This window comes from Pygocentrus nattereri, chromosome 6, assembly GCF_015220715.1.
Source record: "Pygocentrus nattereri isolate fPygNat1 chromosome 6, fPygNat1.pri, whole genome shotgun sequence".
Classification (NCBI taxonomy): domain Eukaryota; kingdom Metazoa; phylum Chordata; class Actinopteri; order Characiformes; family Serrasalmidae; genus Pygocentrus; species Pygocentrus nattereri.
The window spans coordinates 46,485,807-46,498,373 of NC_051216.1; the positions used below are offsets into that span (position 1 = coordinate 46,485,807).

Genomic DNA, 12,567 nt, shown 5'->3' on the forward strand with positions numbered 1-12,567 from the left:
CTGACATTTTCCACATTTTCAAGACATCATATTTATAAAAAGTGGTAGGGAAAAAGGTCTTCATATCTGCGAGAGGCACAGACTAAAAGTGATTTTAGTGGAATTTTAAAGGATGGACGTGAGGGTGAGGAAGGTGCAGGTTGGTGTCTCACCCCTGTAGCTTTGCTGCTGCTGCAGTTGTTGTTGTTGTTGTTAATGGTGCCGATGGACGAGGCCTTGTCTCGAGTGAGGTGGACGAGCGACAGCAGGCAGAGGTCAGTAGCGCCCTGCTTCTCCTGCGCCGCCTCCTCGTCGCTGTCGATGCTGCGGCTCAGCAGCTGCTCGTTCTCTGACGATGCATCGTTTTCACTGGACACACAATCAGGACAGAGAGTTAAGGTTACAGGGTCAGCTGGTGCTGTATCAGCGTCACCAAGGTTCAAGGTGAAAACTCATTTAACAAGTAAATCATATCGCTGTTGTCAGAAGAAAACCTCGTATCTCCAAAATGGGAACTTTACAGGAGAAGGAAAAAACCTACTCTACTTTTAATGTAAGTCAATGGAACCAGACGTCTTTCCAAGTCATTTTGGGCCGTTTCTGTTGGTCTGTTCTTCATGAAATTTACACACAACGTAAAAAACAACAGGCGGTTTCAAATTTTATCAAAAACTGAAAAACGGAGATACGAAATTTTCTCCCGACAGCAGTGATATTTTCCTACAGAGAAACCAAATGTAAGCACTATATCAAGCCAGATATGGTTAAACATTGTGCAATCAAACCATGAGTGTACAGAAAAATCAGAACAAACATTCTTATTTCCGCTGCGAAGCGAGATTACGTTCTCAACCACACAAGAGACGAGGCTTTTTATCGTGTTATGTGGTTTATCCTGTGGTTGGTTAGTGTAGTGGTTAACACCTCTGCCTTCAATCCCCCACCTAGGTAACCACCCTACACTAAACCAATAAGAGTCCTTGGGCAAGACTCCTAACACCACCTTCGCCCACCTGTGTAAAATGATCAAACTGTAAGTTGCTCTGGATGAGAGCATCAGCCAAATCCTTCAGAACTACAAAGTATAACCACGGCACAGATTAGACTTCTATCACTGATTTATCACTAAAAACCTGCCTTTCTACATTCATCTTTAGTTCTGTTTACCTCAAAGCGCAGTATCTAGCCTTCAGGGCACTGACTAGCTTCTTGTTTTTAGCATGTGGCTAGGCTAATCTCTAAATTAAAGAGTCGCCTTCCTCCTGCGCCAAAAGCACCTTGTTGACAAAGGCAGCTCTGAGATGCTAACAGAACGCTATTGTTTCACAGACACCCAATACCTGAGTCGGGTTGGCAACCGCTAGCCTGCATTAGCACATCTTCTGGCATGTGCCGCTAGGCCGCACTAGGAGGAGGACGAGGAGGAGGACGAGGAGGAGGAGGAGGACGAGGAGGAGGAGGAGGGCGCGACTCCTGCTTGTAAACACTGTCTTTTCATTTGTCTTGCTTTTCCTTGCAGGCACTGCCTCATAGCTCTGAGCATGATGTACTGCAGCTATAGTGCATTTATAGTCTGTTAGCACGTGCTGGAGAAGGTCACAGCTGCCACAGCTGCCGACTGAAAAGCTGCTCAGTGGTGACGACAGTTTGGGAATTAAATGTAGTCTCATCTTCAGAGTCTGCCCGACTCGGCTGTCGGTCAAATGTGATCATAAAAGTGTCCATTTTCTGGTACTGTTTGGGTGGTGGGTCATTCTCAGCACTGCAGTAATGCTGATGTGGTGGTGGTGTGTTAGTGTGTGTTGTGCTGGTCTGAGTGGATCAGACACAGCAGTGCTGCTGGGGTTTTTAAACACTGTGTCCACTCACTGTCCACTCTATTAGACACTCCTACCTTGTCGGTCCACCTTGTAGATGTAAAGTCAGAGACGACTGCTCATCTGCTGCTGCACAGTTTGTGTTGGTCATCCTCTAGTCCTTCATCAGTGGTCACAGGACGCTGCCCACAGGACGCTGTTGACTAGATGTTTTCGTTTCTCAGTCCAGCAGCGACACTGAGATGTTTAAAAACTCCAGCAGCTCTGCTGTGTCTGATTTACTCAGAACAGCGCAACACACACTAACACACTACCACCACGTCAGTGTTACTGCAGTGCTGAGAATGACCCACCACCCAAATAGTACCTGCTCTGTGAGGGTCCATGGGGGTCCTGACCACTGAAGAACAGGGTAAAAGTGTATCAGAGAAACAGATGGACTACAGTCTGTAACTGTAGAACTACAGAGTGCAGCTATACAGTAAGTGGAGCTGATAAAGTGGACAGTGAGCGCAGAAACGAGGAGGTGGTCAGAATGTTTTGCCTGATCGGTATCGGTATCGGTAAAGAACCCCACTTCTTTGAGTTGTTGAGTGAAATCAACACAGCCTGCACAGAAATCGGCGAAGGCGAGCAGCTCTCTGACGCTTCGTACCAGACGTGGAAAAAACAGGGATTGGAGCGAAATGCTGTCATCTTATTTTGGATCATAGCTGTTTTCACCTGGTGGTTTTGGCAGAGGCGTCTCATAATTACTGCAGTCGATTATGTTTGTGCAGAGCGAACATCTCTGGAGAGCCTGCAGCCACGGGGCACGTTTACGCCAAGCCACCTCACCCACTCACCCCCTCCACATTTGCCGCATAATGTTTCCAGTCAAAGGCGAAGGTTGGGGTTGGTGCAGTGAGCTTGGTTTTTCCATGCCAGGCCCAAGAAAGGGGCACAGAAGCACTCGCTTTCCCTGTGACTCCCACACTTTGCAGAATCCCACTGAAAGAGCTAGCAGCTAAACATCACTGCTGGAACTTGTCCTGTGGTGACTTAATTACCGGTACAATCTTGAGCAGAAAATCTGATAAAGAAAAAAACACACACCCTCTCTGAGGCCCTGGTTCAGGTTCCAGCAGAACGCACTTGCTTTCTTCTTCCTGTCACATTTACAACTTGTTTGTATTCTAGACGCTCAAGAAACTCAACGAGAAGCTCTCAGATTGTCTGCAGCTCGTAACTGTTTTATTTAGGAGGAGGATGGAAGTGGATGGGCACATTTTGACAGCTTTTTTGTGATATTTTTGCTTGGTCCCAACTATCAACACCTAGAAGGCACAGAGCAAAGCTCTGTGGACCATCTGGATGTTTGAGAACCACCGATTTGGTGTGCATAAAGAGCTTTATTGACCAACTGTTTGGATCATTGGCCAACAACCATGGTCTTAGAGAGCTACCTTTTTACAGTGTAACTGTAATGCTAATCAGTCTCTGTGGAAGTCTTGGATTAACTGGATCAGGTCTGTTAGTTCTGACTTGGAATTGAAATCTGTACACAGTCTAGTCCAGAAGTCTTTAAATCAGGACTCTGAATCCAGTTTCCCCTGGATTTTGTAAGGACTGGCAGTTAACAGAAGAGCTGATTTAACTGATTGGCGACTTTTTCTGGCCCACGTACCAAGAATTAGAAAATCCAGGACTGGAAACTGGATTAAAGGTCTGGATTTGGAGACCTCTGATCTCCAACTCTGCTACTGGGGGTCTTGAAGATCTACTATGAAGAGCTTAACTAACCTTAATCCACCAGACCTGATACTCGAAAGATTTTCAGACGGTCCCGATCAAGTGGTCTATTCATATTAGATTGGAGTTGGAATTAAAGTCATCAGTGATCTCCAGCCTTGGTCTTCGAGATCTACCTTCCAGTTGAGTCTAATTCCAACGACAATCTGCCACACCTGCTACCGCTAATTAACTTCTTCAGAAGTCCTTGACTGGGTGGATCAGATGAACCAGCGTTAGGTAAGAGTAGGGATGTCCAAAGTCCGGCTGCAGGACCAAATGTGGCCCACCGGCAGATTTTAATTGGCCCCTGGCTTCTGTTTGAAAGTGAGTTATAAGTGACCTGCAGCCAGTGCGCTGCAGTTTTTTCTCACCTGATGTTGGCAGCAGGAAAATTACAGTGTAAAGTGCCGCACTGTGGTAACAAATTTAGCTAAAGTTTAAGAGCTTTTTGAATGAATGAATGAATGAAGCCTTTATTGTCACATAGTCACCAAAGTAACCAGCGAAATTTTGTCTCTGACTAGACCTGCAACTCCATTTACGGAATACCTCTTATCAGAGGAAATTCAGTAGATCAGTAAATTTTTTAATATTTAAAAATATCCCCTGCCTGGGTAACCACCCTGCACTATACCAATAAGAGTTCTTGGGCAAGACTCCTAACACTACCTTCACCTACCTGTGTTAAAATTATCAAATTGTAAGCGCTCTGGATAAGAGCATCTGCCAAATGCCGGAAATGTACGGTTGGAACTAAACTTCACAGGAAAGTAGCTAACCAGGAGTAGAGTTGCTGTCCACTGCTTTACATGGCATAGGTCAGAGTGGTCTGGGGGCCAAAGTCCTGCACAGTTTGGTGATTTTCCTGCTCTAAATAACCTACAAAACTTCACAACCAGCTGCTAAGTTCTATCAGGTGTGTTAACCTACAAAGATCATCACCCCGATGTACGTCAATGGTCACCAACTCTGGACCTGAAGAATCCTGCAACACCTGGTCCAAGTGTCTTCAGAAGATCTTCAAATTGATCAAGTGTGCTAGGTTTTTTTCAGGGGACTGAACTCTCATGCCTCCACAGTATACAGTAATATAATAATGTATACCGTGGACCAAAGTGTGTGTATTATATGTGATAAAGTTGTCTTAAGTATAGTGCCAAAGTACTTTAAACTAAACCTTAGAATCAGTCAGTTTTTGGGAATGTTGATGGACACTTTTGTCCCACCAACCTTCCAAACTTACACTAGTAAGTTCAGACCAAATTATACGCCTTCTAGTGTTTAATTTACAACTTAACTCTAATTCACCACAACTAATTCAGCTCATTCGTGCCTTTCGATGAGTTTTATTAAATAATGGGCTGAAAGTGACACCTGCAGGGATGTTGATCTCCAGATGCAGGGATGGTGACCATTGGTATGCAATACACATAAAGAGCCTTTTTTTACTGAGTATTTAACATATGCATAAAAATATATTCACTGAGTTTTTGAAGTATGTGTGGTGTCATGTTTTCCTGGCTTACCTGTTCACTGCTTTTGGAGGAGGTGGCTTGAGCTTGTCAAATTCGTCCTTCTCGGCGAATATCACAACACTCTCTGAAATCAACATTCAAAAACGTGGTTAATAAAAGTGCAATAAATAAATATGTCAAATCTGGATTAGCCCAGAATTGCATTCATATATGTTTTTTAAACATTGCGATTGGCTAAACCAGTGGTTCTCAAACTGGTCCTCAGAGACCCCAGATGGTCCAGATTTTTGCTTTGATCCATATCACATCCTCTTGGAATAGCAAAAATCTGGACCACATTTTTGTGCTAAACAATCAAATATTTAATACAGTTGTTGGAGCAAAACCTTGTACCTCCATTTTTATCAGTTCATTTTTTGATGTCATTTGGTGGTTCTAGCTGCCCTTTGCACTGTGGTAAAACTTCACGGTGAACGAACCACTAGACGTCCAAAAACTGCTGGGAATAAATTCTGTTTACATTAACTTGCATTGAAAGTTATGAATGGTTTTTCCATCTCCTGTAAATTTACCATGTTGGTAATACCACCGATTTCAGAACCAGAATAAGAATCACAGTCTCTTGTGTTCACCGGATACAGTGTAGGGGTTTCTCTAATATATTCACAGTGTTGGAAAAAAATGTATCTCCAAAATAGTCACTTCTAAGGAGAAGGAAAAAACAATGTTGCCTTATAACAGAAGGTAAAGTAAAAAGACTTCATTACAAATAATTTCTGTTTATCCGTTCATTATGAAAATTTCACTCAATATAAAGAGCAGCTGATGCTTTCAAACTACAAACAAAAACTAAAACTGAAACAAAAAGAGTGATAACGTTTATGTATGTTTTATAGACATCACAAAATAATCTATAAATAACCGAAGACATGTTGGGTGTCACCAAGACATTTTGGCTAAAAATGCTGAAGAGCGCCACTTTCAGTTTTTAGTTTTTAGGCCCTGTGACTGGAAGGTCGGCGGTTCGATCCCCAGAGCCAACAGTACATGACTGAACAAGACACCTAACCCCAAATGCTCCCCAGGCGCTGCGGATAAGGGTGCCCATTACTCCGGGCAAGTGTGCTCACTGCCCCCTAGTGTGTATGTGGTGTTTCTTTGCACGGATGGGTTAAATGCAGAGGTAAAATTTCCCCATTGTGGGACTAATAAGGGTCACTTAATCTATGAGGAACATACAAGAGGAGATACAGCACCCAAGAACTTCACTACAGGGTTGAAACCACCTGAAAACCTGACATCCCACTCGATACACAGAACACAGCAAAACAACATAAGCTCAAAGGAAACTGCGAGCACAGCATCATAATGGGTACACTTAGTAAATAAAAAGCCGATAAAATTGAATAAATCACAGCCAAAGTACAAAGAATGGAATTCATTGCTTTGAATGACCAATCATTGCTGTGGAGAAGGTTGGAATTCACAGGCAAATTTGTGCTTTATTTATTGTCAGCTCAGTTTTGTCCAACTGAAAGTACATTTTATCAATAATAAAAGTGTGTTTTCTTTATTACCTTGAAGTTTTCATGTTCAGTATTAGAGCGGTAACAATCGATTAATCGATTAGTTGTCAACTATTAAATTAATGGCCAACTATTTTGGTAATCGATTAATCGGTTTGAGTAAATCTCTGATTTCTGCTTCTTAAATTTGAATATTTTCTCATTTGTTTACTCCTCTGTGAATATAAATTTATGGTGTGGACAAGAAAAGTCATTGAGAATGTCATCTTGGGTTTTGGAAAACACTGACATCAACATTTTGTCACCTTTTTCTAATATTATACAGACCAAACAACTAATCGATTAATCGAGAAAACAACCAACAGATTAATCAGCAATGAAATAATCGCTTGTTCAAAAGCATAAATAAAACTGCAAAAAAAAAAAAAGTTTTCTGATTTCCTTTTTTCAAAATCAAACTGATGTTGAAAAATAGCATTTATAGTAGTTTGACTACATTCACTGCTGTTTGGAAAGTTCTGTAGTGAAGTTTAATGTGAAACTAATAATAAAAGAAAAGCAGAGCTCCTCGTAAGGGCCCGTATGAGCAGCGAGCCAGCAAGTACTTCACCTACAGCGGTGGAAACGAGGCTGTTAATCACCGACTTGGCAGAGCCATTCACAATGATGCCATTCATCTGAGGACTCAGTTGCTCCCAGCTACACTTCTGCCATCTGTCAGTGAGTCTGACTGCTGGCTGAAACGTAAGCCATCATGTATGCATATCCGTGAAAATAATCACTGCAATCATTTAGCAAGTCCACTTAGTGAATGGCCTCAGTTGTACCACTGATGCTGCTGCAATTCCTCTGGAAAACACAGTGAATCACTCATGTTTCACTGATGTTCTAGACATCTAGCCATTGCTGACCAGTGAGGGCACTGTGTATGTGGTACATGATGGCATTTACTTGTTGGATTATATTTATTAGATACTAAAGAAACTTGTTTATTTACAGTATATATTTCAAAGTACTGTTATATGATTAGCAATATAAACCATGATTAACAACTTAAGTAAATGTAAAATATCTTTATTGTGAAAGAAAAACAGCTGAACAGATAAACACATCAGCACACAGCAGCTGTTCTGGCTCAGAAACAGCTGAATGTTGTTTCATGTCCAGATTTCTTGAGTCGTTTGTCTCATATGTGCATTTTGTTCACTTGCACTGAATCTCTGAGTGTCAGTTCAGTAAATATCACTGTTGTTTCCCTGTCAGTATCAGCGACTCTCAGGGTTTTTCTGGCCTGGTTGAAGCAACGTGCCGCGAGACCCCACCACTGTGTGATCGACTAGCAGGCTGCTGTGCAAAAGGCTAAATCAAGGCAAAAGGCTTGCGCCATCATTACGCCAAGAGTCTGGCAGTTCCTACAGCTCTCTCAGTAACATTAACTTAGACTGTAATTGACCACGCGGCGGCAGACGAATGATTACTGAACGGGTCTGTTACCATGTTATTCACACCAAAAACTTACAGATTCTGCCATGAGCATTTTTACTGCTGCTTCTCGTCCCTCACTATCAATGCGTTAAGTTCTGTCTACTGGCAAACATGCACACATCAGAAACTGCTTCATGGTATCGGTCACATGTATCCCCATCACCGATATCGATATTGCGGTTAAGTGCCAATATTAGTGGAGTATTTTTGGATAATATCAAATAATTGTTTCAGAAACTGACCAATTATGAAGGGCTAGAGGATTACTAACACATCAAAAGACTGTACAGCAAGGTGGCCTGATGTCTGAATGTTCTGAAAAGAAAACGAGGCTTGGAAATGCAAACGTTCAAGAAGACAGACATGCTGGCCTTGCATGCTGGGATAAAGAGAAAGATGACTGACGTTAGCTCCATGCTTGAGGAAAGGCACGATCCACATTTGGACATTTGCAAACATGTGGACTTGTTCACAGCAGGTGCTGACCGGCAGTCAAATCCACGTCTGCTGTTCCTCATATGTTTTCGCTTATTGTCCGCTTGCCTCGACTTTGACGTGCTTTTATTCATGCGTGTGGCGAATCTGTCGTAATTTTCACCTCATAGCTGTTAGCTGTGTTTAACCCCTTGCCTTAAACTGACAGCTGAAGTCTGTAATCACAGTGAGCATAATTGAAGAAGCCATTCTCCCGCACGCCTCTTTGAGGCCCTCAGAGAAAGACCATTATACCTCAGCAAAGTCTGCCCTAAAGGTAGAAGTGAAGCTACATGTTCCAGTAGAGGTGGCGCAATACTATTTCTTCTTTTACCAATTTGCTACTAAAATCATACACATCAGCTGAGGCTGACAGCAATACTACTTTGGCATTTTAAAAATGCTGGACAAACCAATTTGCTACAGAATCGGATCAGATTTTTCTATATTCAACTCAGGATTGTCTGCTGATGCCATCTCTACATTCCACTAAGCCTTCATCACTACACAAGAGGTATGGCGACCGCAAAACTGTCAGGAAGTCCCCGCCCTGCAGACGACGGGAATGCAACGCTTTTTGTCAGTGACTTAGGCCTCAAATCGGAAGGATGAAAAGAATCCCTCAAATGAGTGTAGCTTTATTCACCGAGTGACGTCATCAGATCAAACATCAAGGAAAAATCTGCAGATGACTTTCCGTTTTCCTACGTACCTTTAACCTCTTTCTTCTCTTCTTGCTTGTTGGTGGGAGCCTCTATGGTCTTCACGATCTGTCCAGAGCAGCATGCTGGGATTGAAAAGACAGATTCGGTTAGCATTTGCTAATGCAATCTGCCTCTCTTTCAAGCCCTGCTGGTTTTAGTTAATGCCTGTGGAAATGGGAATGATACTGGAATGCAAGACCGAATATCTGTAAACTTAATCCAGGGCTGCTCAAACTGTGGTTCCCGGTCCCCTGGGTGCGTGTATGTGTGCGCTTACTCATACATTTCAAGAAGCTTCTCGAGTTGCAGGACCACCATCCGACACTCATATGCTATTACTTATGGTAGTATTACTGACACCGTATTCTGGGACGTGACTAATACAGTGGTCCACGGCAGGGCTAACATATGCTATATTAGCTCCAAGTGAGCTAATCTAACTTGATTTTAATCGCTTGCTTCAGTAAACAGCTGATAAAACTGCCTTATAGGAACATCAGGCAGATTAGCAGAGCCAGCCAGCTAACGAAGGACCCAACTCTCGGCTGTTGACGCACCTTGCCCGCTCGGCTTGGCCTTCAGGATGTAGAACATTATGATCATCACGATGGCGATGGCCATGATGAAGATGGTAGACATGGCAATGATGAGGGCTGTTGCCAGGTGACCCTGCCCAGTTGGATCTGGAAAATGATCAAATGGTAGTTTTGAAGAAGAACATAAATTGTTTTGAACTGAAGCTGATGCACATGTTTATGGATCATAAATAGTGAGTTAGGCTACATTTATACAGCAGATAAAATCGGCCCAAATCTGTTTTTTTTCCTTCATATGTGACACAGATGTGTGGCAGTGTGAACAGATAAACACACTGAATCTGACATTTTCAGTTCCGATTTGAGATGCTTTCATATGTGGGACTGAAATCGTATCCGATCTGCGGCAATGCGGCTCAGTCTGAACAGCCAGATTGGAATTCATGCCCCTTTACGTCAGTCCAACTCGACATTTGTCATCACTTCGCACTGCTGAGACTCACATTTAGGCTTATCGCAAACGATCCGGGTTCGAAGAGGTTTCGAATTAAACGGCCGAATGCGGCCAGAGGAGCCCGAGGCTGCAGCGTCAAAAAAAGTTTAAAGAATCCGAGGACATGAACCAAAGAAGTGACTGTGGCCGAATAACGCGCCCTTTTTACGGTGAACTCGAACACATTATGGGTGATGAGCCCAGCTGTCAACCACTGGAACTTTATAATCGCTCCTGTGATTCCGGCGAAGACGGAGCTGCAGCTCCGGGAGCGACTGGCGTTTACTGGCCGTCATGACTGTTTACCTCTGGATGAGCCGCGTGAAGCTCTGTTCTTTTGTGCATGCGGGTCGGTTTAGGAGCTGATCTGTTCAGACTGATGTCACATAAAACCACATTTAAAAGACAATGTGAACGGATTTGGTGAGAAAGTCGGATTTGGGCCACTTTTACCTGCTGGGCAAACGTAGGCTTAGTCTGATTTAAATGACAGGGGGTCAAACCTTTCTCGGCGTGTGTGAAAATGGTGGCGCTGGTAGAGGAGACTCCAGGGACGCGTCCTGATGGTGTCGTCCGCATGCCTGCGAAAAAGAAGGACGTTAAAGGGACATCAGGACTAAAATAAAAGAGAATAAATGAAGACGTGAATGGAGTCTTATTTGCACAGCCCCCCATGCCTTACTTCAAGTATAATTAAGCGCACTGGTGTCAGAAGTTGGCTTCTTCAGTTTCAAGTACAGCTACAATGCTAATATAACTAACAAGAACTGAAAGCTTATACCTTAACAAATAGCATGGTGCTAACTACATGCCTAAACACACTTGCTCCAAGCTATGTTGCCTAGTAATCACTACCAGACTTGCTGCTATCTGTGAATTAACACAGTATATTAGCATGGCTAAGAAAATAGTAGCTGTTTAAACTTTGTCTGTGATTTTTTTCCCCCTTGGTGCAATAGTGTGATCATTTGTAGCCTCCAGTGCTAGAACTTAAGAAGCAAAATTCAGAGAGCAAAAATGTCGTGGCTGATCTTTTTCTTTGACAAATTATTCGTTTACCCAGCATCAGTGTATCTCTACACAACAGAGATGCAACCAGCAGCACTACATCATTACCCAACACCAAGCCTGATCTTGCAGACCACAGTCCTGTGGCTAAAACCTCAGCTGAGTCAACACATTACGCTTCCAGACAACCTTGCACTGTATTCACACTGTTAATAAACTGGCAGAGGAATCCGCTCATAGCCTCCTCATTTGGTTGTATTTTAATGGTTTGTAAATGGAAAAAAAAATTCATTTAGCATCATAACCCTTAAAACCACTTCCTGCCAGGGACTCTCCTAGTCCCCCTGCCGCAGTAAACATTATTGCTCCTAGCTCCGCTTTTATTGCGGTGGTGGCTTCGACAACATAGGTTCGAGTCCTGGAATGTTGTTTTGACCACAGCCATTTTAACAGCTTAACGTGGTGGTAAACAGCTCTGAAAGAGCAGCAACGTCAGGCTAATGCTAACTGGCCTTTCAGAGAAGCTAAGGCTAGCTTCCCCCTTTGAAATGAGCCTGGCCTCCCATGGCATTTGTTTCTACTCAACTTTTATTGGTGCTCAGGTGCTGGCAAGTACGAAGCGGTGCCTTATGGCTCACTTTAATTAGAAAAACTCCTTTTTCTAATCCATGTAGTTCCACCACACTGTGACCTTATGAGGCAGGTTCCAGCCACTGGACGCTTGCCCACGAACTGGAGCTCAGTGTCTATCATCGGCGGTGAGGTTCAAAGCCCATTTCAAGCAAATCAGTGATGCACAAACTGCTAAGTGGAACCTGATCGCCGTTTTGGCCAGACTTCAGGAAGCCGTCCAAAGCGTAAATAGCAAAAATGGGTTTTGAGCGCCTTGGGCTCCTAATTATGACTGATTATTAATCTCAACTTGTGTCAGGTTTCCTCATGAATTTCCTTTTGCCCTGTCAGTCAGGAGATGTGTTATGGGTGCTCTGATGAGAGAGGCCAGCTGTACAGAAGACCAAGCTAGTCTTACTGAGTACCAGTAAACATGCTCATGCAAAATCTCCAGAAACACACATGAAATGCAAATTAGAAACAGAAAGCACTGATTAGTAAATCCACTTTGACCTGTACTTCAATGAAAACCATACAAAAACAAGATTTGTAATTTTTCATTTTATCAACTTAATTATTCTTTGTTTTTTATTATAAATATATGTCTGTTCTGAAATTGATACCTGTAACACATTCCACAAATTAGGATGGGGCAATTTAAGACTAGGAACACTGTTCAAAAGGC

General features: G+C 42.9%; 1 protein-coding gene across 1 annotated transcript in view; it reads right to left on the reverse strand.

Moving 5' to 3' along the window:
* The window catches only part of edar (ectodysplasin A receptor), a 58,804-nt gene that overhangs the window by 6,142 nt on the left and 40,095 nt on the right, over nt 1-12,567 (reverse strand). Inside the window, exons 6-10 of the mRNA XM_017717953.2 lie at nt 10,766-10,843; nt 9,791-9,916; nt 9,242-9,316; nt 5,096-5,168; nt 153-348 (exon numbers count right to left, since the gene is read on the reverse strand). Coding sequence (XP_017573442.1) covers nt 153-348; nt 5,096-5,168; nt 9,242-9,316; nt 9,791-9,916; nt 10,766-10,843 — 548 coding nt within the window. The remainder of the gene's footprint in view (nt 1-152; nt 349-5,095; nt 5,169-9,241; nt 9,317-9,790; nt 9,917-10,765; nt 10,844-12,567) is intronic.